Genomic DNA, 25,964 nt, shown 5'->3' with positions numbered 1-25,964 from the left:
GCCCAGGGATGCAAGAGGATGACCCCGGTGAAGCCCGACGTCCTGTTAGCCCTGCGTCCCCGGCCTGCTTTCACGACTGCACCTCCAGTCCCGCCAGGCTTATGCAGCATCTCCCAGGTCTGACAGGCGCGAAGCCTGTTTCTAGGATGCTCCCCAGACCCCGCCAGGGCATCTGGGGAGGACTCAGACCCTCGTTTGGGGTCGGTAGAGGGGCCCAACCTCCGCAGGGAAGGGCCAGGCGGAGTCAGGTGTCCGGAGGCTGCCCAGGGATCCAGCAGGGAGGGAAGAGGGATAAAATGAAGGATCGCTGACGATTTTTCTGGACCATGGGGCCGTTTCCCGGTTTCTGTGGCCGGGGGAGGGGGGGGCGGGGGAGGCGGGGGGGGCGGGGGGGGGCGGGGGGGGCGGGGGGGCGGGGGGGCGGGGGGGGCGGGGGGGGTGTTTTCTCCTGAGGTTTGGGCGGGTGTGCTGCTCCAGGATAGGGATCTGTCTAGGAGTAAAAGAGCACAAAACCTGGATTCACCACAGCCTTCGGTTCGCATGGTTTCCTTTTCTCTGGCTAGAGAGACAGGATTTCTCTTGGGGTTTTGCCTCCTGCACTGGCCTGTCACCGCCACACTGGGGGCGCCCTCTGGTCGGAGCTGGGAGATGAAAGAGCAAGAACACCTGGAAAGTCACCCCATCGAGTCGCTGAACTTTGGGTCTGCTCTCTAACCTGCCTCCTTCTAGCCTTTAAGAGTCTTCACAGAGTTGCTCACACCGGAAGTCTCTGCTAGTCTTCGGAAGGCTAGTTTGCCGGGTGTAGAGATCTGAGCTCCATGTGTAAAATGGCAGCTATCCTTCCTCTTCCTGGTCTCCAGCTTGCATGGTCTCTGCATCAGGTGTGTGGTCTTCTGGTCCTTGTTCTTCTGCATGTTATGTGTCTTTTTTCCCTCTTTCTGCCTTCAAGGTGTCTTCCTTATCTTTGGCTTTCATCACTTTGAATATGATGTGTCTTGGTGTGACTTTTGTATGCTTATTATGCTGCTGCTGCTTAGTCACTTCGGTCATTTTCGACTCTATGCAACCCTGTGAACTGCAGCCTGCCAGTCTTCTCTGTATACATTTAAATCCTTCTGAATTTGAATCTGTGCCATGGTGTCTTTACTTACAGAAAATTCCCAAACATTATTTTTTCAAATATATCTCCTGCCCATTCTTGCTTCTCCTTCTGTGACTCCAATTGTTGTCCAATTGTATGTTGTGTGTGTGTGAGTGGCTCAGTTGTGCCCAACCATTTGCGACCCCATGGACTGTAGCTCGCCAGGCTCCTCTGTCCATGGAATTCTCCAGGCAAGAATACTGGAGTGGCTTGCCATGTTAGGACATTTGAAATCATTGCAGGTTTTTGTTTGCTCTGTTGTGTTGGAGGTGGGGCCCGTCTTTCCTCTCTGTTTAGTCTGGGTTATTTCCACGGTCTTATCTCAAAGCTCATGGTTCTTCCCCTTGTCTGTACTGAGTCTCCTCGTGAGACTGTGAAGATCCTTCATCTCTGTTCCCCTGTTTTGATTTCTAGAATTTCCATGGGCCCCTTCTGTCTCCATTTCTGTGCTCAAAGTCTCCACTCTTTACTTTGTGTTATCTTTTCCTCTAGAGCCTTAATATCAATCTGGTCTGACAACCCCAGCATTTGTGTCACATTTGAATCTGGTTCTGGTGATTTTTGTGTCTTGATTGTGGGAGTTTTTCCTTCTTTTTTGCGTGTCTTATAATTACTGAGAGCAAGATACTGTCTGGAGGGCAACAGAGACTGTGGTTAACAGTATTTATATCTGGAAATGGACATTTTTCTTCTTCTCTTTGGCTGCTATTGCAGGGGTCAGGCAGGCTACGGGCTGGCTGGCTCTGGGTTTTGTGGTTGCCATGGTTACCTTTAGTGCCCACTGACCTCACATTCCTCACCATCACCCATGCTGAGGGTGGGGGATGGTTTGCTGGAAGGTTTTCCTCAGTGTCCCCCTCCGCCTGGAACTCCAGGCCTGCCCTGAGCACCTGACCGGGGGGAGGGGCTCTCTCCAGGCTCACTCCCCTCAGTGTGATGACCCTCCAGCTTGCTTCTGGGCACTGACTGCCCTGGAATGGGGAGTGGCAGGTCGGGCTCACTGTTGCCCTCATGCAGGTTCACGTGGATGCAGATCTCATGTCCTTGCACTTTGGGGTGGGACTTGCTGACCCTGTTTCCTCTCCAGAGACAGAAGACCACCAAGGGGCTGGGTGGGCCTGGATGTATTCTGACAATAACGACAGTGAGGTGACACCTTTGAAGGCTTTAGGCTCAGATTTCTATACCCAGAAGGCCATTCTAATATCGAGAGACTTCTGGTGCAGACAAGACAAAGTGAGCATCTATCTGAGGAGTCTGAAAGCTTGAGTTTGAAAGTAAGAGCAGACCGATTAGGGAGAGGACCCTAAACTTAACAATGGAAAGTCAAAATCCCAGCTTTCTGATGGGTTTAAGAAAAGTTGTAATTTTGAGGTTCTCCAACTTTTCTCGTTTGTAGACTGGGAAAATGATCATCACAGCTTTCCATATCCTAGGCAGAACTCACCCTCCACAGGATTTTGCTTCTTGAGTTTTCTTAGAGACCTAATATGTGCTCAAACTTTGTAACTATTCCAAGGTGACTAAAAATATTACATACAGCTTTCTTTGGCTTCCAAGTTCTCTCTCTATGCATTCAGTTTAGTTCAGCCACTCTGTCATGTCCGACTCTTTGTGATCCGATGGACTAAAGCACTACAGGCTTCCCTGTCCATCACCAACTCCTGGAGCTTGCTCAAACTCATGTCCATTGAGTCAGTGATGCCATACAACCATATCAGCCTCTGTAGTCCCCTTCTTCTCCAGCCTTCAACCTTTCCCAGCATCAGGGTCTTTTCCAATGAGTCAGTTCTTTGCATCATGTGGCCAAAGTATTGGAGCTTAAGCTTCAGCATCAGTCCTTCCAATGAATATTCAGGACTGATTTCCTTTAGGATTGACTGGTTTGAACTCTTTGCAGTCCAAGGGATTCTCAAGAGTCTTCTTGAACACCACAGTTCAAAAGCATCAATTCTTCAGCTGTCAGCTATCTTTATGGTCCAACTCTCACATCCATACATGACTACTGGAAAAACCATAGCTTTGACTAGACAGACCTTTGTCAGCAAAGTAATGTCTCTGCTTTTCAATATGCTGTCTAGGTTGGTCATAGCTTTTCTTCCAAGGAGCAAGTGTCTTTTCATTTCATGGCTACAGTCACCATCTGCAGTGATTTTGGAGCCCAGGAAAATAAAGTCTGTCACTGTTTCCATTGTTTCCGCATCTATTTGCTGTGAAGTGATGGGACCGGATGCCATGATCTTGAATGTTGAGTTTTAAACCAGCTTTTTCACTCTCTTCTTTCACCTTCATCAAGAGATTCTTTAATTCCTCTTTGCTTTTTGCCATAAGGGTGGTGTCATCTGCATATCTGAGGTTATTGGTATTTCTCATGACAGTCTTGATTCCAACTTGTGATTCACCCAGCCTGGCATTTCGCATGATATACTCTGCATATAAGTTAAATAAGCAAGGTGACAATATACAGCCTTCATGAACTCGTTTCCCGGTTTGGAACCAGTCTGTTGTTCCATGTCTGGTTCTAACTGTTGCTTCTTGACCTGTATACAGATTTCTCAGGAGGCAGGTAAAGTGGTCTGGTATTCCGATATCTTAAAGAATTTTTTACATTTGTTGTGATCCACACAGTCAAAGGCTTTAGTGTAGTCAATGAAGCAGAAGTAGATGTTTTTTCTGGAATTCTCTTGCTTTTTCTATGATCCATCAGATGTTGGCAATTTGATCTCTGGTTCCTCTGCCTTTTCTAAATCCAGCTTGAACATCTGGAAGTTCTCAGTTCACATACTATTGAAGCCTAACTTGGAGAATTTTGAGCGTTACTTTGCTAGTGTGTGAGATGAGTGCAATTGTGCAGTAGGTTGAACATTCTTTGGCATTGCCTTTTTGGGGGGGATTGGAATGAAAACTGACCTTTTCCAGTCCTGTGGCCTCTACTGAGTTTCCCAAATTTGCTGGCATATTGAGTGCAGCACTTTTACAGCATCATCTTTTAGGATTTGAAATAGCTCAACTGGAATTCCATCACCTCCACTAGCTTTGTTCATAGTGATGCTTCCTAAGGCCCACTTGACTTTGCACTGCAGGATGTCTGGCTCTAGGTGAGTGATCATACCATCGTGAGTATCTGGGTCATTAAGATCTTTTTTGTACCATTATTTTGTGTATTCTTGCCACCTCTTCTTAATATCTTCTGCTTCTGTTAGGTCCATACCATTTCTGTTCTTTATTGTGCCTATCTTTGTATGAAATATTCCCTTGGTATCTCTAATTTTCTTGATGAGATCTCTAGTCTTTCCATTCTATTGTTTTCTTCTGTTTCTTTGCATTGATCACTTAGAAAGGCTTTTTTTATCTCTCCTTGCTATTCTTTGGAACTCTGCATTCAGATGGGTATATCTTTCCTTTTCTCCTTTGCCTTTCACTTCCCTTCTTTTCTCAGCTATTTGTAAGGCCTCCTTAGGCAACCATTTTGCCTCTTTGCATTTCTTCTTCTTGGGGATGGTTTTGATCACCACCTCCTGTTCCATGTTACAAACCTCTCTCCATAGTTCTTCAGGCACTCTATCAGATCTAATCCCTTGAATCTATTTGTCACTGTATAATTGTAAGGGATTTGATTTAGGTCATACCTGAATGGTCTAGTGGTTCTCCCTACTTTCTTCAGTGCTCCCAGTTCTGTTTTTGCTGACTATATAGAGTTTATCCATCCTTGGCTCCAAAGAATATAATCAATCTGATTTCAGTATTGACCATCTGGTGATGTCCATGTGTAGAGTTGTCTCTTGTGTTGTTGGAAGAGGGTGTTTGCTATGACCAGTGCATTCTCTTGGCAGAACTCTATCAGCCTTTTCCCTGCTTCATTCTGTACTCCAAGGCCAAACTTGCCTGTTACTCCAGTTTTCTCTTGACTTCCTACTTTTGCATTCCAGTCCCCTGTGATGAAAAGGACATCTTTTTTTAGTGTTAGTTCTAGAAGGTCTTGTAGGTCTTCATAGAACCGTTCAGCTTCTTCAGCATTAGTGGTTGGGGCCTAGACTTGGATTTACTGTGATATTGAATGGTTTGCATTGGAAACAAACAGAGATCATTCTGTCATTTTTGAGATGCACGCAAGTACTGCATTTTGGACTCTTTTGTTGACTATGAAGACTACTCCATTTCTTCTAAGGGATTCTTGCCCACAGTAGTAGATATAATGGTCATCTGAATTAAAGTTACTCATTCCTGTTCATTTTAGTTCACTGATTCCTAAACAGTCAATGTTCACTCTTGCCATCTCCTATGTGACCACTTACAATTTACCTTGATTCATGGACCTAACATTCCAGGTTCCTATGCAATATTGTTGTTTATAGCATCAGACTTTACTTCCATCACCAGTCACAACCACAACTGGGCACTGTTTTCACTTTGGCTCAGCCTCTTCATTCTTCTCTGAGCTACTTCTCCACTCTTCTCCAGTAGCATATTGGACACCTACCAACCTGGGGAGTTCATCTTTCAGTGTCATATCTTGTTGCCTTTTCATACTGTTCATGGGGCTCTCAAGGCAAGAATACTGAAGTGGTTTGCCATTCCCTTTTCAAGTGCACCATGTTTTGTCATAACTCGTCACCATGACCTGTCCATCTTGGGTGGCCCTACATGGCATGGCTCATAGTTTCATTGAGTTAGACAGGCTGTGATCCAAGTGGTCAGTTTGGTTAGTTTTCTGTAATTGTGGTTTCCATCCTGTTTGTCTGCCCTCTGATGGATAAGGGTAAGAGGCTTATGGAAGCTTCCTGGATGGGAGATACTGGCTGTGGGGGAATCTGGGTCTTGCTCTGATGTGTGGGGCCATGCTCAGTAAATCTTTAATCCAATTTTCTGTTGACGGGTGGGGTTGTGTTCCCTCCCTGTAGTTTCAGTTCAGTTCATTCAGTGGTGTCTGACTCTTTGTGATCCCATGGACTGCAGCACACCAGGCTTCCCTGTCTATCATCAACTCCCAGAGCTTACTCAAATTCACATCCATCAAGTCGGTGATGCCATCTAACCATCTGATCCTCTGTCATCCCCTTCTCCTCCTGCCAGCAATCTTTCCCAGCATCAGGGTCTTTTCCAATGAGTCAGCTCTTCGCATCAGGTGGCCAAAGTATTGGAGTTTCAGCTTCACCATCAGTTCTTCCAATGAATATTCAAGACTGATTTCCTTTAGGATTGACTGGTTGGCCTGAGGCATTAGTGGTTGGGGCCCCCTGTAGTTTCACCTGAGGCCAGACTATGGTAGGGGTAATGGAAACCTCCTTCAAAAGGACTTATGCCAAGACTGTTGTATTCAGTGCCCCGACCCCAGAGCAGGTCACTGTCGACTCATGCCTCTGCCAGAGACTCCTGGACACTCACAGGCAAGTGTGGCTCAATCTCTTGTGGGGTCACTGGTCCTTTCTCCTGGATCCTGGTGCACACAAGTTTTTGTTTGTGCCCTCCAAGAGTCTGTTTCCCCAGTCCTGTGGAAGTTCAGTAATCAAATCCCACTGGCCTTCAAAGTCAAATTCCCTGGGGGTTCTAAGTCCCTTTGCTGGATCCCCAGGTTGAGAAATCTGTTGTGGGCCCCAGAACTTTTGCAACAGTGCAAGAACTTCTTTGGTATAATTGTTCTCAGTTTATGGGTTGTCAGCTCAGTGGCTCTATGGTGGGGCTCACACGCCTCTCAGGTCTGCTGCAGCCAGAGCCCCTGCCCCTGCAGCAGGCCACTGCTGACCCAGGCCTCCTCAGGAGATGCCCAAACACTCAAAGGCAGGTCTGGCTCAGTTTCTTGTGGGGTCCCTGGGTCCAGGTGTACACAACGTTTTGTTTGAACCCTCCAAGCATCTCTGGCTGGTATGGGGTTTGATTCTAAATGTGATTTCACCCCTCCCAGTGTCTTGTTGGGGCTTCTTTGCACTGAGATGTGAGGTATCTTTTTTTGGTGGGATCCAACATTCTCCTGTCGATGGTTGTTCAGCGGTTAGTTGCAGTTTTGGAGTTCTCACAGGAGAAGATAAGCGAACGTCCTTCTACTCTGCCATCTTGTAATACAAAGTGCAAGCTTATTATTGCAAGCTTACTATGTTACTCAGATCTTCTAAATGCTTACTTAGTGTTTATCATTGTGACATCTTTCAGAAAGAAGATGGACTCTCACCCAAACTTTGGTCCAGCTGTCAAGACTGATAACCACACACACACACACACACACACACACACACACAAAGAAGGTATGGAAATGTTTATCCCTTACACAAGGAGGCTTTCTGGGGTGAGCAGTGGAGGCCCCTCAAGCTGGTCTAAAAATGACTTGAGAGCCAGGAAAGGAGACGCACTTGGGCTTCTGTTGTGTTAGGGGTGGGGCCTTGGTGAGGGTTCCAGCACAGGCAGGTGCCTCCTGTATGGTTTGAATTTCCCACTGGTACCAAGGGAGGCAGTGCCCAGGCTTTCTTTTCTGACTGCTAAGATATGGGGAGATAGAAAAGACTCAGGGATGAGGCTTCAAAGATGTCAGCAGTTACCTAGAGGGGTGGGATGTGGGGAGGTGGGAGGGAGGTCCTAGAGGGAGGGGATATATTTATACATATAGCTGATTCCCCTCATTGTACAGCAGAAACTAATACAGGAAAATATCAATAACCTCAGATATGCAGATGACACCACCCTTATGGTAGAAAGTGAAAAAGAACTAAAGAGCCTCTTGATGAAAGTGAAAGAAGAGAGTGAAAAGGTTGGCTTAAAGCTCAACACTCAGAAAACTAATATCATGGCATCCGGTCCCATCACTTCATGGCAAATAGGTGGGGAAACAGTGGAAACAGTGGCTGACTTTATTTTTGGGGGCTCCACAATCACTGCAGATGATGATTGCAGCCATGAAATTATAAGACGCTTGCTCCTTGGAAGGAAAGTTATGACCAACCTAGAGAGCATATTCGGAGAAGGCAATGGCACCCCACTCCAGTACTCTTGCCTGGAAAATCCCATGGACGGAGGAGCCTGGTAGGCTGCAGTCCATGGAGTTGCAAAGAGTCGGACACGACTGAGCGATTTCACTTTCACTTTTCACTTTCATGCACTGGAGAAGGAAATGGCCATCTGCTCCAGTACTCTTGCCTGGAAAATCCCAGGGACAGTGGAGCTTGGTGGGCTGCCGTCTATGGGGTTGCACAGAGTCGGACACGACTGAAGCTACTTGGCAGCAGCAGCAGACAGCATATTAAAAAGCAGAGACATCACTTTGTCAACAAAGGTCCATCTAGTCAAGGCTATGGTTTTTCCAGTAGTCATATGTGGATGTGAGAGTTGGACTATAAAGAAAGCTGAGCACTGAAGAATTGATGCTTTTAAACTGTGGTGTTGGAGAAGACTCTTGAGAGTCCCTTGGACTGCAAGGAGATCCAACCAGTCCATCCTAAAGGAGATCAGTCCTCGGTGTTCACTGGAAGGACTGATGTTGAAGCTGAAACTCCAATACCCTGGCCACCTGATGCGAAGAGTTGACTCATTGGAAAAGATCCTGATGCTGGAAAGGATTGAGGGCAGGAGGAGAACGGGATGACAGAGGATGAGATGGTTGGATGGCATCACTGACTCAATGGACATGAGTTTGGGTAAACTCCGGGAGTTGGTGATGGACAGGGAGGCCTGGCATGCTGTGATTCATGGGGTCGCAAAGAGTTGGACACGACTGAGTGATTGAACTGAACTGAATTATACTTCAATAATAAATAAAGATTTAAAAATAATAAAATAGATAATCAACAACAGCCTACCGCAGTGCACAGGGAACTCTACTCAGCACTCTATAATAACCTATATGGGGACAGAATTGAAAAAGAATGGATATATGGATATGTAAAACTCAATCAAGTTGCTTTATACCTGAAACTAATACAACACTGTAAATCAACTATACTCCAATATAAAATAAAAATTAAAAATATTAGTGGATAAAAACGGATGCCAATTTTTTCTTTGTGACAATCTTCTGGTCAATAAAGTGAATAACCTAAAACAAGCAAACAAAAAAACAAAAAAAAACAGAGTCAGACTCCTATTTGCATTTTCCTACATGCTTCTTGGTGGAATGGACCCATTACTAATGTATTGATAATGTATCTCTTTGATGCTGAGGTTGAAGCTCCAATACTCTGGCCACCTGATGCAAAGAAGTGACTCATTGGAAAAGACCCTGATGCTGGGAAAGACTGAAGGCAGGAGGAGAAGGGGACAACAGAGGATGAGATGGTTGGATGGCATCATTGACTCAATGGACATGAGTTTGAGCAAGCTCCAGGAGGTGGTGATGGACAGGAAAGCCTAGCATGCTGCAGTCCATGGGGTTGCAAAGAGTCGGACACAACTGAGCAACTGAACTGAACTGAATGTATCTCTCATTGTCCATTTAATGGTTTGTGGTTTGAAATGTATTTTATCTGATATAAAAATTGTTACAAGATATAGCGAATTTGCCTTTTATTTTTACCCTTTCTTCTACTCTTCAGTTGTATCTCTTACAAACATAGTTGTACTTTATTGACCCGTTTAGGAAGCGACTGTCCTTAAATGTAACAACTTAATCCACTAATATCTAGTATGATTACTGGTATTTATTTATTCTTGGGCTTCTCAGGTAGTGCTAGTGGTAAAGAATCTGCCTGTCAATGCAGGAGACACAAGAGATGTGAGTTCGATCCTTGGGTTGGGGAAGATCCCCTAGAGTAGGAAACGGCAATCCACTCCAGTATTCGTGCCTGGAGAATCCCCATGGAAAGAGGACCCTGGTGGGCTACAGTCCAAGGAGCCGCAAAGAGTCAGATGTGTCTGAGTATCCAAGCACACACACAGCACATGATGTAGCAGCTCAGTAGCTGTTAACAAAACACCATCACTTGGGGCCTCAAGTTCACTAAAATATGGTCATATACAATATTCAGAATAGAAAGTTCACAGAGAAAACCAGAAATCAAGTGATCAAAGCCAAGGGGAAAGAAATATGTATATATTAATAATAAATCCACTGGCATTACTAGATAGATTTAAAAATAACTAAATAATACGTTCAAGGAAACAGTTTATGAGATGGAAATCTTCAGTTGATAAGCAAAATCTATACAAAAATAGAAATTTGTAAACAAAAATGCAATTGTTGAAACTAGATGAGTGTAACAACAGATTAGACACAGTGGAAGAGATGATTCTGAACTGGAAGTTACGTTAGAAGAAAATAGAAGTAGAGGGAGTGGATTTTCCCAAGAAAATGAGAAATAACTTTCAAACCACTGCAAGAACAATGAATCAACAAAACCAATTAACATAGTCATAAAAACAGGTAAAAGGAAACAGTAGAAAATAACAGAAGGTATTCATGTAGCACTTACATGACTTGCACTCTCCTATCTTCATACAGATTAATGGAATGAGGTAGGTACCATTATTGAGCCATTTCACAGGGAAGTTGAGGCAAAAGTTTTGCATCCAAGGTTACCTGGTTAGTAAAAGCAGCAGAGCAAGGACTAAAGCAAAGGAAATTATAGTAGCTCTAAAATGAGAAACTAGAATAGAATATGTAATATAGTAAGAATATATAAATGGTGCTCACTCAGTCATGTCTGACCCTTTGCAACTTCATGGACTTGAGCCCATCGGGCTCCTCTGTCCATGGAATTTTTCAGGTAAGAGTACTGGAGTGGGTTGCCATTTCCTAATCCAGGGCATCTTTCCCAACCCATCAGTTGTCTCCTGCATGGGCAGGGTGTTTCTTAACCACTGGCGCCACCTGGGAAGCTGATACATTGTGTGTGCACGCGAGCTAAGTTGCTTCAGTTGTGTCTGTTTGCAACGCCATCATACTAATCATCAAATACCTGAAAAGGAAAAGCACTTCCTGTCTTTCGGGATCTTTGCCCCTCAGAAAAAGTCTTTCCTGTTTTGGCAGCTATCTGGTTGTCTTCAGATTTTCAAAATATTTTATACAAATTTTCTGGTTGTTCAAAATCATAATAGTTTTATAATTTTCTTCAGAAAAAACTCATCAACATATGAACATCTTTTCCTGTTATCAACTTTTTTTTTTACACATTTAATAGTGGCAGAGCTGTTCATTATATGAATGAACCATAGTTTAATTTTTTTTGTAACACATTTTGATACTGTATTTCATCAATTCTAACCTGTAACCAGCATAGTTTAATGTGTCTGTGTTAAATAAAACAACATCATAGTTTATAGCTGCTGGTGTCTTAGAGTCACTGATGGGTGATGGGTCCAAACACTGCCTATCTGAAGCTACACCACAGCCAGTCTTCTGGGGGCAGGGGGTGATTCTGGTCCCAGTTGTCCACCTCTGTCCTGGAAGGGGCCAGCTCCAGAGACTCCCTTTTCCAGGAAGCACCCCTTGAGCTGGCCACTGTGCCAAGATCCTCTGGAACAGACACCACATTCCAGGACGACAGGGACCAAACTTTTGGACCTGGCTGAGATGGAGTTCAGGTCCGACCACATCTTTCACTGAGAGACTGTCAGTCTGGGATATGGCAGCTCCATTCTGGGGCGCTCTTTCCCCCTCTCCTAAATGGTGCCTCTAGCCACAAAAGTGAATTTTTTTTTTTTTAAGTTGATTTTGACAATGCTTTGTCAGTGTTCTCTTTTCTTAAATAATTAAAAAAAAATTATTTTGGCGGCATCAGGTCTTAGTTGTGGCACATCTTCTTTGCATCACTCAGGAGCTTTCGTGGCAGCTCATGTGGGCTGAGCTGGTAAGATCTGGTAAGATCTTAAGTTTCCCCAACCAGGGAATCAGCATTGCCTGCATTGCAAGGCAGATTCGTAACCACTGGACCACCAGGGAAGTCCCAAGAAGTTAAAGTAAGGTCCATGAAAACTTGGCTTTATGGCCTTTTGATATTGACAGGAAATGAGCTGAACCCAATGGGCTAGATCACTGTCTCTCACAGGTGCTCAGCTTCCACTCGCCAGGCTCAGAAGGACCCTGAAGGGGACTGGACAAGGGGAGAGGAAGGAGCCCTACAGAGTCAGGGAGCAGAGATTGCAAATTGGAAGGAACTAGAGACTTTCCACCACCCCGAGGCCCTCCTAGAAAGGCCCGTTGACGTCTCTGTTCACCGGGAGCTCAGGGAGGGTGGAGGCGGACTTTGGAGTCTGCCTGGCCTTGCTGAATGAACACACCATACGTCCTCTGTGGACGGAGCTGCCAGGTGGGTCGGCCCGGTAGGCATTCTTCCTCATTCCCACTTCCTCATGACCTGACCTTCGGCTCCTCAGTGGAGGTTAGCTGGCCCTTCCTAGTAGCGGGGGTCCCCTCCAGAGCAGCTCTCTCACTCAGGTCTCCTGGGGCCACTGTGGAGGTGGTTCGCCTGGCTGGCTTTATTTTCCTTGTTTTCCTCTGAGAAACGCACGCCCTATATAGGAGCCAGTGAGTGCAATGGGGCTTGGCTGGTGGAGCTGCGGTAGGTGAGGGGGCAGTTCGGGACTGAAGAGGTGAACAGGCCATTCTCAGGCTCCAAGATCAGGCGCCAGGCCTCATGGCTTGGATCTCTGAGCACCCTTGGGGGTTCCAGTACGCTCCCTCGGGGTGCTTGCGCGCGTTCCAGGCCCCCCCCCCACCGGCCCTCGCTGCCCCAGGCACCTCTGGGTCCCAGCGCCCCTTGCCTCATAGCTTACCCCTCGCCACCCCAGCTGCCCTATGCACCGCCCCTGACCTCGACCCTAGCTGCTCTGTGCGCTCCCCGGGTCGCAGCGCGCCCCCACCCCTCCAGCTGCCCCAGGCCTCGCTGCCCGGAGCACCCCGAAGGCCAGACTCCGGACAGCGTAGGGCCCGCCCGGTGACGCATTTCCAACAGCCAGGAACCCTGGCCGACCGGGCACGCGCCCGACGTCCGGGAGCGCGCATCGTGCACGCGCGACCGCCACGTGACCCGCGCCGGCCAACCTGCGCGCAGGGATTTGGGGGCAAAGCGCGGCCCCGCGAGCAGTTGCGGCGGGAGAGCGGCGGGCCGAGAGCGTGAGTGGCTCGCTCGGGGCTGCCTGCCGTCCCCCTGCCGTCCGAGCGCAGCCATGTCCGAGGAGAAGCCCAAGGTAAGGGCCGGCGGGTGCGGGCCGGGCCGGACTCAGCCCCCACGCCTGCGCCGCCCCCGCGCCCGCGCCCCGGGCCCCGCCGCCCTCCGCCGCCGGCCGCTGGGACCCGTGTCGAGCCGCGCCGCTGGGCCTCCCCTCCCCCCTTCTCCCTCCACCCCTCCCCCACGCCGCCCTGCTCCGGTCGGTTCCCCTCCCCCAGCCCGGTCTCGCGCCCCGCCCTCCTTCCAGGCCCCGCCCCTACCCAGACCCCTCCTTCGGGCCCCGCCCCTACCCAGGCCCCGCCCTCGCGCTCCGACTCCGCCCAGGTCCCGATGCCACTGTTCGAGCTCCACCCCTCCGGCTCCAGCCCGGCCCGCCCTGCGGGGAGCCCCGCCCGGTTGGGCCGAGTCTGGGAGAGCCGGCGCTTCTAGTCCGGACCCTCTCCCTCCGCCGACATCGCCCGCGTCCCGAAACCCTCTCTGGGACCGCCCCTCCGAAGGACCTTTTCCCTCGCCGGGACCCTCCCTAACTATGCCCCTCACGCGGACCGGCCGGCCTGGGCTCTCCTGCCCTGCGTGCGCGTGGTCTGAGGAGGCCTCAGTCCTCGCTGCGGAGCGCCAAGAGGGCGCAGGCCGGGCAGGGGCTCCGAGAGGCCTGACCTCTCTGGATCCACTGCGGCCCCCTGGGTGTGCGCCCATCCCGCGTCGCCGCTGCCGGGTGTGCGCTCCGCAGTCTGGTGCCCTGGCCGGCAGTCCTCGCGAAGGTCCGCGGTCGTGAAAACTAGTCTTGGAAACGTGTTTCTGGAGCTTTTCATCTGCACTCTTGCTCTGCGCGCAGCCTCTCTCTTACCCCGCTGCTGCTGCTGGAGGTCGCACCCCAGTGCGTACGGGAGGCAGAGCAGGGCTGGGTGCGCCTGCACGGAGCCCCTGGATGGGATCCCACGGTGGGGCCCCGGTGGACGCGGCCCTGGTCGTCCTGGAGCCTCCTCGGAGCTGCCTTTGCTTTTCTGGTGGGGGTGGGAACAGATGTAACTGCCTTTCTTTATGACCTCTATGTGGTCTCCTCTTCCTGCAGTTTAAATGCAATGAGATACAGTGAAACACGCTCAGTACTCATCCCTTCGGTGCACTTAAGCTTAACACTCCCACGTGTTCAATGTCCAAGGCCTAGTTCAGTAGAATTAACTTGTTTTAACTACTTCTAAGACAGCGAGCTGGTTGTGCCTCACGCCCCACCCTTGTCTTCTGAGGCCTCGATTCCTGCCGGGCTGCTCTGGCTCAGAAACACGCTCTCCTTCGGGCCTGGAGGGGAGGGGTAGGAGGCACACCCCCAGGCCATCTTGGTGCAAAGAAAGCCTTGTGGACCAGTTGGGAGGACAGTTTGGCTCCCCTGGAGAGTCCAGGTGGGGACTGACCGCGTGAAGCCTGCTCTGGTGTTTGGGGTTTCTTCCTTCCCTTTCCTTTTTTCCAAGTTCTGATTATTACAGACTCACCCCTGGTCTGGCCTTCCTCTGCCTGGTCTGTATCCGCTGCCCTCTTTATGTTTGTGTTCTGGTCCCTGCATCTCTCTGTTTAAACACACCCATATTTTTTCATTAAGAAAGTAAATGCATCATCTATGTGCAAAAGAATGAAGTTGGACCCTTCTTAACACTAAATGCGAAAGTTAAGATGGATCAAAGACCTAAAGGTAAGAATTAAAACAATACAACTTTTAGAAGAAAGCTTAGGACAGACATTGGACTTGGTGGTGATTTCTTGATTATGACACCAAAGACACACGTGTCATGAAAAAAAAAAAACGACTTATGAAAATTAAAAAATTTTGTACATCAAAAGACACTGTGAGCAGGGTAAAAAGGCAACCACAGAAAGGGGAGATGATATCTTCAACTCACTTTCAACCCAAAAAACTCCACAGAAGGCTGCAAATAAGAAAGTAATTTGGGGTGTTAAGAATTGTGATTTGGGAGACACAGATTTGGGTAAAACACAGAGCTTTCTGGGTAAGAGAAAGAATCGGGCTTACAAAGGCAAGAGCCACGAGGTTGAACTCTGACACAGAAGGAAATGTGTGTCCCAAAGGGGTGGCTGTCACGCGGTGTTTCAGGGTCAAGGTCCCACAGGCATCTGGCGTTTTGGGCAGGTATCCTGGATGCTTCGTTAGGACAGGATGTGGTGATAGGTCAGATTCCATCTGGGTTGCGATGAGCGTGAGTCCTGTCCTCAGTGGTCTCCGGGTTCTGTCTGAGGGGCTCTCTGAGTGACACCAATTCCTTTTTGATTTTCTTTCTACATTGCATATCTGATAAAGGATCAATGTCTAGACTATATAGAGAACTCGTAAACCTCAACAAGAAAATAAGTGACCTGATTAAAAAATGAGCAAAAAAACCTGAATAGACATTTCTCCAGAGAAGACATACGAATAGCCAAGAAGCTCATGGAATGATGCTTGACATCACTGATCATCAGGGGAATGCAAATAGAACTACAGCGAGATACTGCCTGACACCCATTAGGATAGCTACTTTAAAAAATCAAAACAGAAAACAACAAGTACTGGAGAGGATGTGGAGAAGTTGGAATTGTTGGTGGGAATGTAAAATGATGCAGCTGCCGTGGAAGAGAGAATGGAAGTTCCTCAAAGAGTTAAAAGCTGAATTTCCGTATGATCCAGCAACTCTACTGCTGGCTGAAAGTGTTAGTCACTCAGTGGTGTCTAACTCTGCGGCCCCATGGACTATAGCCCGCCAGGCTCCTTGTCCATGGAATTCTCCAGGCAAGAATAAGTGGAGTGGGAGCCATTTCCTTCTCCAGGGGATCTTCCAGACCCAGGAATCGAACCCAGGTCTCCTGCATTGCAGGCAGATTCTTTACCATCTGAGCCACTAGGCAGGCCTGGTCTATGTGTACAGCAGGGTATTATTCAGGCTTAAAAAGGAAGGAAATCTTGACCCTTCCTACTTCAGGGATGAACCTGGAAGACATTATTATGCTGATTGATGTAAGCCAGTCACAAGAGGACTGATACTGTGATTCTACTTACAGGAGGTCCCTAGAGGAGTCAGATTCATAGAGGCGGAAGAATGGTGGTTGCCAGTGGCTGGAGGAGGATGAGTGAGGGTTTAATGGGGACAGAGTTTCAGTTTTACATGATGAAAAGAGTTGTAGAGATGGATGGGGGTGGTGGTTGTATTTTAGACTACAAAATGTACATTTAAAAATGGCTGAGATGGTAAATTTTATGTGTATTTTAACACAATAAATAGCAAAGAAATAAAAGAATAAACGGAGAGGAAATCTTACCTGTAAATGCAAGGAGGTACCCTGGATTGGATTCTGGAACAGAAAAATGGTATTAGTGGAAAAAATGGTGAAATGCAAAACAGAGAAAGGGTATTAGTGGAAAAACTGGTGAAATACAAAAAAGCTTGCAGTTTTGTTGCTAGCGGTGTGCTAGTGTTGTGTTCTTGGGTAGGACGCACAGTGCAGTGTGCGAGATGTTAACACCAGGGAGACCCAGTGGGGCCTGTAGGAGCGCTCTGCCTCTGTATGGCAATTTTTTTGGAAATGTAGGATTATTTCAAAATAAAACCTTTATTTGAAAAGATGAAAAGGCAAAAGCATCCTTGGTCTCTGGGGAGTGGTGAGTTACTGATCATGGGACCCCCCCAGCTTCATCAGATCTAGCTCATTGCTAGAGTCTCACCCCCTGGGACCACTTCTCAGAGCTAGTCCGAGCTCCCCTACTCTGGTCTCCAGGGGCCTCCTTTCCTCTCTCCTCCATGTGGCGGGGAGCAGGTCCTAGGGCTTGGAAGGGGGAGCTGTGGGCAAGGACAGACCTTGGCCGGGACAGCACACAAACCCACTTTGGTCTCCACCCAGACTGTGCAAATTGACTTAGGTCAGCTTCATCACTTTGTGAAAAAGCAGAGACTCCTCTTCTCCCCAGCAGCGTGCTCTTGGGCTGAGCTCTGCTTGGAACACCAGCTTCTTGCATCAACTTCCAGTAGTTTCCAAGGACCAGAGACCTTGATCGCTCAGCAGCTTGGAGCGTCCCATGGGTCATGTCAGGATAGGATAGGGCAGTGACCCTGTTCAGGTGGGACTGGCGACCCAGGATGCACTCGAAGGTGGCCCTCCCTGGAAGGCAAGCAGGGAAGCCACGGGCAGTCTGGACCCTGAGCCACTGCGCAGCCTGCTGTTCTGGCCAGAAATGTCTCTGGTGTCTTATTCACCCTCACACTTGAGTGTAAGTCACCTGTGCTCCACTCTAAGAGCAACCTTACAACAAAGGCGGATCTTCTCGCTGTTGTTTTCTGGTGTTACGCAGATTTTTTTTCCCCTTAAGCTGACGTGTGTGACAAACGCTAGGTTGGCAGGGCATTTGCCTGACTCAGCAAATAGAAGTTACAAGTCAGTTCTGTGTAGGAATACGACAGACACACCAGTGACTGAATTGCTGGGGACGTTTAAGAAGCAGTGGTGGTTGTGGGGCGACAGGCGGAGGCCCAGACCCACGTCTCTTTGCAGGAGGGAGTGAAGACGGAGAACGACCACATCAACCTGAAGGTGGCCGGGCAGGACGGCTCCGTAGTCCAGTTCAAGATCAAGAGACATACACCGCTCAGCAAGCTGATGAAGGCCTACTGCGAGCGCCAGGTGTGGGGAGAGGCGGTGGGCTGTGTGTGCAGGGGCCTGTGTGTGTGCTCATGTGTGTCCAGGCTGGCCGGTCTTCGCTGGGCGGGTCAGGTGTCTGGCGCTGTTGGAATCTGAGCAGTGGGTTCTCATGGATTCCATCTCTCCTCCATGTCTGTGGAGACACTGCCCTGGCACAGTTTGCTCCAGACAGACTTAATGCTTCCCTTTATTTACCGCTTTACAAGACAAAGAGCCGCCTCACTGGCGCCCTCCCATGGTGATCAGAGACACTGGCACCCTGAGTGTATGTGTCACACTTTGCCCTGGGGCCCCTGGTGCTCTCCACAGGAGCCAGTCCTCTTGGGGGGATGCGGAAATCCTTGACCTTAATTTCTACTCTTGGCTTTGATCACCCTTGCCTTGGCCTGTTTGTTGTTACTGTTAAAAACACCTAAAAAAGCTCCATGCCTTCCTCTTTTTCTCCCCTCTTTTCAGGCTTTGCTCTTCAGAGGAGGTCACTGTCAACTCCAGCTTTTTTTTTTTTTTCCACTTTTTCTTGGTAAATATACTTGTGCATCTGTTTGTTGGAGAAATTTTGAATTTTGGAGACTATTTTCACCTGTGAAAGGTGGGACTTCTGCTCTGACCCGTGGTCCACACAGCCAGCCCCTGCCTGGCACACAGCCCCTCCCTGCACGCAGCCTGCTCTGGAATCGGCTGCTTTTGTGACCAGGCCCCACCCCAGCCACACAGCAGCCTGTGCTTACTGCTGGCTCTTGCCTGAGTCCTGTTGTTCTTGGTCTGGTGGTGGCTGTGTGTGTCGGTTTCAGGGTGTCCATCATGTTCCTGCTGTGCTACACTATCTCCCACCCGGGCCCCTCCGTCCTGCCCCACCTGGGCTGCCGCTCTGCGGTCATCCCAGAGCCTCCCAGGAATCCTTCTGCCCACGTCCTCAGCCCCGCTCCTGGACTAATCTTTCTGGATTAATCTTCTTCCCCTGTCTTGGTAAAGCATATCTTCCAGTATCTTGCTCAGAAAGCATATGAAGAATACTGCTTCTCTGAACATGATTTGCTTTATAAACCTTCACACTTGAGTAATTTGACTGCACATAAATTTCTAAGTTGAAATTCATTTTCTTTTTTTGGAGTTACTGCATCATATTCTTCTAGTTTCCCCTGTTTGTGTGAAAAGTTCAGTGACGCTCTGATTCTTGGTCCTTTGTTGTAATGTGGTTTATCTCTGATAGCTTTCAGGACTTTATTCCTGGGCTTTGAGGTAGGCAGTTTTGTCTTAGACTCTTTTGGGCTCGTTCTCGGCCTTTTTGGTCTAGAAACTCAGTTCAGCTCAGGAACTGGACCTTCTGTCAGTTCAGTGACAGTCTGTGTCCCTCTCCAGCGGGATTCCATCCGATTGTAGTCAGCTGTGTCAGATGTGCTCATCTGGACCATTTCCTCTGCCTGTGCATGGGGTTTCTTGCTGTTGGTCTTCTTTCTGGGAGGTTTTCTCAACTTTCTGTTCCCGCTTTTTATGGGTGGTCTTGTGCCGTCATGATTTCTGATTTTCAAAAGTCCTTGTTCTTTACTGTTTTCTGTGGCTCCCTTTTCCTGGGGGAACTCTTCTGTTGTTTTCTAGCTGCCTCAGAGCTTCAGGCCCACTGGTGAGACTTCGTCGTCAACTGGGTCATAAATCCGTGTATTCAGAAGTCTGGTGTTTTGATGAATGTGTGATTCTTTTTGAACTAATGTGTTAGCGGGAAGTACTTACACAGTGATAACTGCTTTTCTTTTCAGGGCTTGTCAATGAGACAGATTCGATTCAGGTTTGATGGACAACCAATTAATGAAACAGACACCCCAGCACAGGTAGGAATCCAGCTCCAACCTGCGTGTGGTAACTGCCATCAGGAACGCTCACATTTGAGAGTTACTGATTGCTGTTCATATAGAACACCGTATTCCTTTTTTTTTTGAGCATGCTGCATGGCTTGTGGTAGCTCCTGACTAAGGATTGAACTCATGCCTCTGCAGTGAAAGTGCAGAGTCCTAACCACTGGGTGGCCAGTGAATTCCCCTTACATTTTCTTAATGGCTTAGATTATTAGATCATTAGATTTTGTAATTTTTAAGTTCAGTTTTCAAATGAGAAAAATGTACTTTGTCAGCCTCATCTGTGTTGGGAGAAGGAGCAGGAGGGCTGGGTTCTCAGCTGAGGTGGTCCAGGGTCACGGCTGAGGCGCAGCATCCTCACCCCCCACCCCACTCCCACCTCTGCTCTAGGCTAGCTGGGCAGATAGGATCACCACTGTGTGTTGTCGGGACACTGGACCTGCAGTGTTAGTCTGCAGCTACATTCCTGCCTCCGACTCCTGCGCTCTGAGCACTGATGCCAAGGGGCATGGGCAGAGAGGGGTGCAGCATGCTCTGTTTCCTCCAGCATCAGCCACCATGTGTGGCTCTCTCAGTCCACGCACTGCTTCCCTGGAGGGAGAGCCTGGGGTCCAGGCTGCACTCCTGGCACTTGTCAGCCAGATGACTGCGGGGTCGAGCGTGGGGAGAGTCAGCCAGCCTTCAGTGTGAAAAGGCTGCTCTGTAGAGGTTTCATCTCTGCTCTTGTGGGGAACCGCATGCCACTCCACAGAGGGAGGTGGCAGCTGTGGGCTCCCCCAGCCTCTCCTCTGATGCTCGTGCTGTGTCGTGTCTGCAACAGGAGTCCTCCCCCTGCCCTCCCACCCCCTCAGGGGTACTTCTCTTGATTTCTGAGCAGGATGCTACTTGATGGGCTGGAGAGGCCAGCAGGAACTCCTTCCTTTGGGAGGGAGTTGGCTTTGGCAGCACCCGTGTGGACTCCATCCCCACCTCTGAGGTCCCCAGGACTCAGTGCTTCTGGTCACTCACTCCTAGCTGAAATCTGATTTTGTATACTTCTCAGTAAAACTTTAGACACTTTGTTTTTAACGGGACTTAGTTTCTTTGTCAGTCAAGGCCCTAGCGTTGTGGCTTCTGCTAGGAGAACTTGGGGAAGAAGTGGGCCAACTGGAAATCCATAGCTGGGCCCCTGTCCTCAGGTGCCCCCTCGGGGGTGGGCTCAGGGGCGGGGGGCGGGGGGTGGCCCTCCCGCGTGAGGACGCTGACACGCCTTCTGTGCCTGCAGCTGGAGATGGAAGACGAGGACACCATCGACGTGTTCCAGCAGCAGACGGGGGGCTCCAGGGCGGCCAGCGGCCTCTAGAGCCCGCGTCCCCTCGCCGCACCGTGCTGTGTTTGCTATTGAATGGTGGGCGTGTGGCCAGGCCCATCCGCAGGGAGGCTCGGACACCCAGGACATTCCCCAGGAGGACTTTGCTCTGAGGCACTTGAGCGCCACCGTGGTGATGGTCCCCAGCCTCCCTTGGCCCATCCCCTGGTACCTTTGTTTGGGTAAAATGCGTGGTGAAGGACTTGGGTTTTGTTTTTACTTTTTTGGTTTTTCTCCCTCCTATGACATTTTCTCCAAGCTTGTGGCCTGACTGCCTGCTTTCTGTCTAGATGGGGATCTCACTCCAGGTGTTGACCCTCCTCATTCCAATCATGGAGAGAACCGTCACTACTTTGGGGGTGCTTCTGTGGGGCGAGTTTTGGGGTCATGGTTGGTATGGGAGATACACTTTCACTTACTGTTTCTTGCGGGCACAGGTTTTTTTAATGCTAAATATTAGAAATGTAAGCTTTGCCAGAATATAGTAAAGTTGAAGGGAAAATACTGGAATGTTTCTTAAGAGGTAAGAAGTTCTTCAGTAACACGGCTCTGGGCGGGGCCTGGGGCCCCGGACCCATTGCCACCAACTGCCATTGACACTGCTTGGACACAACAAAAATGGGCTTTTCCCCTTTTTTAACGTCGAAGAAAGTAAGTCCCACACATCTGCTGTGGTCCCAGTGCCAGGGCCTCAGATTTCTTCCAGTATTTGCTTCTGATGAGTAACAATGGTCTGTATGTAAACAAGGAAGATACAATATTGCTGATTTTGCTGTTATGTTTTTGTGTAAAAGACCTGCTTCAAAGTGTGGCTACAAGTGAGAGATGCCTCCAGGTTCTCCGTGAGGACCATGCTTTGCTCCCCAAGTTGGTATGGAGCTTCCCCATTAACGTGTGATTTCAGTTCTGTGAATTTTGGGGTCTGTTTTGGTTAACCTCCAATGGTGCCCTGCTGTGTGGACTCACTCCTGTCTGATGGCCCCTGGCTGCCTGTTTGGGTCACCTGGGCAGGACAGCCACCATCATCTCCTGCTCGCCTGAGACCTCGGTGGAGAAGTCTGCACTTTGTACCTTGCTGTTCGGGCACAGGATGGGTGTCTGCAGCTCTGTTGTGTTTATTCCCCAATTTGTACATTATTTGTTGTCCTTTACTACTGTCAACAGTAAATATAGTTTGGTATACTGTCTCTCGGCTCATATTCTATACTGCGTTTGGAGATTGGACATCGTGTCACGTTCAGTATTTGCAGTGACCCTGATGCTGGGAAAGATTAAGGGCAGGAGAAGAAGGGGACGACAGAGGACGAGATGGTTGATGGCATCACCGACTTAATGGACGTGGGTTTGGGTGGACTACGGGAGTTGGTGATGGACAGGGAGGCCTGGCGTGCTGCGATTCATGGGATTGCAGAGTCGGACATGACTGAGCGACTGAACTGAACTGAACTTCAGCAAGACCACTCCAACTTCCACCTGAAGGCTGGCTCACCTTCTGCACTCCTACAGGCTGCGACATCCCCGCTGAGGCCACCCCCTCCCCCGCACCACCCCCTCCCCCGCAGAGCTCTCCTCCCTCTCCTGGGCTCCTGGGGGGAGGGTTACTATGACTTTGGGCTTCTTGATATTTTTGGTGTTTGAATGTGAGACTTTTCCTTTGTGCAGTGCAGCTGGCAACTTATTCCCTCATCTGTTTTGAAATGGAAGTGAGTTGACACTGTTTTGGAAACTTCTGGTGTGTTGCACTGTGATGCTGTATCCTGGTGGTTGGGCGAGCTGGGCATAGGCTGAAAGCTCAGGGGCAGTGAGCACGTGACTTGCTTATGGCAGCAGCATCCAGCAGGCAGAGGCGTGGCCCAGAGAAGCTGGGGGAGCCCAGCAGGGCAGGCCCTGCACTCATGGGGAGGGTGACAAGTCAGGGTGCCTGAGGTCAGGAGCACTGCAGTTTCTGGGGAGCCCTAGTGCAGTGCTGCCTGAGCGCTACCTCCAGCATCTGACAGACAAGCAGGCAGTGTCCTGGAGGTTGTCTTTTTATCTTAGAAATTTGTGCAGATGGTGGATTTGGAATAACAGATCTGCTGATATATTAAAATACTGTCACGTAAAACCAGCTCCTAGAATCACTGGGTTAAACAGATGCTTCAGTAGGAGACAGGCGTCTTAACTGACTTTATTATGGGTGCCCTGGGTCCCATCTGGCACTTCCCAGTTTCAGTACCAAAACCCCACACCCGAGGACCCCTTGGTCCCAGGCACACGGGTGGTGCCGGCCTGGCTGCACTGTGCAGCACAACTGGGGAGAGCACCCACTAATTTCAGCCATTCCCTGACACAGCTTTGATGGAAAGAATCTGCAAAAAGCAGACCCTTTTTATACCTCAGAACTTCAGTTCCCAAAGAAACTAGTTCATTCCAAACTTGCCGGCCAGTCCAGTGGGTGAAAGCCTTTAAGTATCACACACCGGGTGCTTAGAACCCTTGGGACACCAGGACCAGCTGACCTGAGCTGAGCATTGCCAGATTTAGCGAATAAAACACAGGATGCCTAGTCTCAATTGAGTCTCAGCGAGGATACATGGAGGGGAGCACAAGTATCCTTGAAGGTGAGCCTGTCCCACCAGTCACAGCGAGGTGAGACTTCCATTATGTTAGCACCTCATATTTTGGTTTTTTGTCACTTGAAACTAATCCTGGTACAAACTGAACACACACTGTTAGAACAGGAGAATGACCTCAGACAGCAAGTGACAGACATGGATGCAGTTCAGAAAACACCCAGCATCTGATGGGTGCTGTTGTCTGAGCCTCATGTTGATGATGGTACTTCTCATCACCTGCACTTCTGTCCCGTGCCAAGTAGAATTATTCTTCAGTCGCCCTCTGACCCCTGACCTGCATGGGGGGATGGGGTGTAGCTGGATCACAGAGAAGGTAACTACTTGAATGGGAGATGGAAACCTTAGGAGTATTTGTGCAAACCCATTACTTTTTGGAACTGTTTAAAAGTACAGTGTTTTTATATAAATCACTATGGTCATTTGAGAAGACAGTGTCAGGCTGAATTTTTGTTGATGCCTCTATGCCAAACATGCATCATTGTGAGGTTTATTTGCGCGGTTTTATTCAGCTCAAGAGATGCTTCTTAACCACATCCAGAAACACAGAAGACAAAAACTCCCTGCCCTCATGGGAAATGTTTCTGGTTAAAGGAGACAGATAATAAGTTACATATTATACTAGACCACCACACAGGGCATAATATAGTAAATTCTACACAAGAGTGTGTGGGAATAAGTGTTGTGAAGATCAAAACTTTTCTTTTAGGAATGGGGTTCTAAAAAGCACAATAGAGGAGTAGATAGATCAATGGGCCAATCAGCTGTAGAGCCACCATGAATATTAATGAAAAAAGGACTCATCTAGTGACCTGATACACTTTAGTCAGTGGAGAAGTCAGAGCAGCGCGGGTGGATGCTGGCTTCTTGAGGCAGAGGCCTAAGGGAAGGCCGAGGGGGCCGCTGCCTGGGGCGTATGGGGCGTGGGGCGGTGGGCTGTGGTTGTGAGGGAAGCCCATCCACCCTGGGGTGGGGGGTGTCTGGCTGCTGCTCTGCTCCCTCCTCGGTCTCCAAAGCTCCTCTCCAGGCCAAGCTGAACACAGACCGACAGAGCATAAAATGGCCACAATCGCCAATCTAACTTTTTCAAACGTAAAACCGTGTGAGGGTCGCCACCGAGCACCAGCCGCTCTCCGCGTGGATGTTCTCGCTTTAACTGCAGTTGCGCTTGAAAGTTACCTCCTCTGAACTGCGCGGGTGACGGTGCAGGAGCCCCAACACGGCCCCAGGTGCACCCCCAAAACAATCTGAACGACACCCGCTCACTCGGCCCGCACGAGGCCGCCCTACCCACCTACCCTTCCATCCGCCCTTCCTGCCTACCCGCCCTTCCATCCGCCCTCCCCGCCTACCCGCCCTTCCATTCGCCCTCCCCGGCGTCTCCACCATCCGTCCGCGTCCCCGCCGCCGAAACCCCGGAGGCCTCGAGGACGAACAGGCTGTTCACACACATTCTGTTGGAGCCCGGGGCTCCGAAATCTGCTAACTTTCCCATTGGAACCCGGATGCGCGGAGGCGGAGCTGACCGCACAAAGTGGCTCGCAGCCGGGACACCAGAGCTGCCCCGCACACCGCGCACGCGCCCCGCGCCCCGGAAGGGCTCCTGTGCCCCCAAGGCGACCCGGAAGTGGCCCCGGCCTCGGGCGGGAGGGAAGAGAGCTGAGGACCCGAGGCTGACGGCGCAGGTGTTGCCTGGACGATGGCGGGGACGGCGCTCAAGAGGCTGATGGCCGAGTACAAACGTGAGTTCGAGACTGCACCTTGCCTGCTGTCCGGTGCGGGGCGTGGACTCCGTCGGTGCGCCGTCGGGACGGGGGCCGCCCACGACGTCTGGCTGGGAGAGGCTGGCGTGGCGCTGGTCTGGAGACGCCGGCTCTGCGGTAACCCGAGGGCCCACTGCCTCAGCCTCGCGGACGTCCGCGGGTCGGGGAGGGGCGCCTCGCCTCCTCCTGAGGAGTCCAGGAACCGTCCTAGGGGTAGTGGGGAGCGCATTGTGATGGGCCGGAGGTGAAAGGTCAGACTCGGGTCTCCGCTTTAACGAACGGTTTTTGAGCGGTGCCACCTACCTTTCTTCCGGGTGGGTGTTGACGCAGCGTCCTTAGTGCTTAGTGCCCGCAGGATTTTCTGATGTTTGCCGCAAATGGCAACCCACTCCAGTGTTCTTGCCTGGAGAATCCCAGGGACGGCGGAGCCTGGTGGGTTGCCGTCTATGGGGTCGCACAGAGTCGGACACGACTGAAGCGG

General features: G+C 49.7%; 2 protein-coding genes and 1 long non-coding RNA gene across 34 annotated transcripts in view; 2 read left to right on the top strand and 1 right to left on the bottom strand.

Moving 5' to 3' along the window:
- Positions 1–1,722: 1,722 nt before the first annotated feature.
- On the bottom strand, positions 1,723–25,670 carry LOC145538302 (uncharacterized). Its single transcript, XR_014076767.1, has 3 exons — positions 25,481–25,670; positions 16,537–16,569; positions 1,723–7,191 (listed from the first exon to the last, which is right to left on the bottom strand). It is a non-coding gene; the product is annotated as an uncharacterized LOC145538302 (long non-coding RNA).
- On the top strand, positions 13,145–22,295 carry SUMO3 (small ubiquitin like modifier 3). Of its 5 annotated transcripts, none has more exons than XM_081570127.1 (5): positions 13,145–13,249; positions 14,828–14,917; positions 17,764–17,892; positions 19,665–19,736; positions 21,025–22,295. In XM_081570127.1, exons 2-5 carry the CDS (start codon positions 14,885–14,887, stop codon positions 21,100–21,102), a joined length of 312 nt encoding a protein of 103 aa, XP_081426253.1. In that variant the 5' UTR covers positions 13,145–13,249; positions 14,828–14,884; the 3' UTR covers positions 21,103–22,295. The 5 variants fall into 5 exon arrangements, with proteins under 5 accessions (XP_081426253.1, XP_081426256.1, XP_081426257.1 ...); XM_081570128.1 differs by lacking the exon at positions 13,145–13,249 and adding an exon at positions 13,613–13,991; XM_081570129.1 differs by lacking the exon at positions 13,145–13,249 and adding an exon at positions 14,434–14,630.
- Positions 25,350–25,964, top strand: part of UBE2G2 (ubiquitin conjugating enzyme E2 G2) — a 27,267-nt gene continuing 26,652 nt past the window's right edge. For 26 of the 28 annotated variants that reach the window (XM_081570100.1, XM_081570110.1, XM_081570114.1 and 23 more), the window contains exon 1: positions 25,350–25,462. Coding sequence is in view for 3 of the 28 variants with exons in the window: in XM_081570102.1 (XP_081426228.1) it covers positions 25,420–25,462 (43 nt within the window). In the remaining 25 variants the exon portion in view is untranslated. Of the gene's footprint in view, positions 25,798–25,964 lie in introns of all 28 variants that reach the window. The other 2 variants (XM_081570119.1, XM_081570120.1) reach the window with 2 other exon arrangements.

Source organism: Giraffa tippelskirchi, chromosome 2 (assembly GCF_054371585.1).
Source record: "Giraffa tippelskirchi isolate mGirTip1 chromosome 2, T2T-mGirTip1v1.2.pri, whole genome shotgun sequence".
NCBI classification, from domain to species: domain Eukaryota; kingdom Metazoa; phylum Chordata; class Mammalia; order Artiodactyla; family Giraffidae; genus Giraffa; species Giraffa tippelskirchi.
The sequence above is the reverse complement of the archived record's forward strand: the minus strand, read 5'-3'. Positions and strand labels throughout refer to the sequence as shown.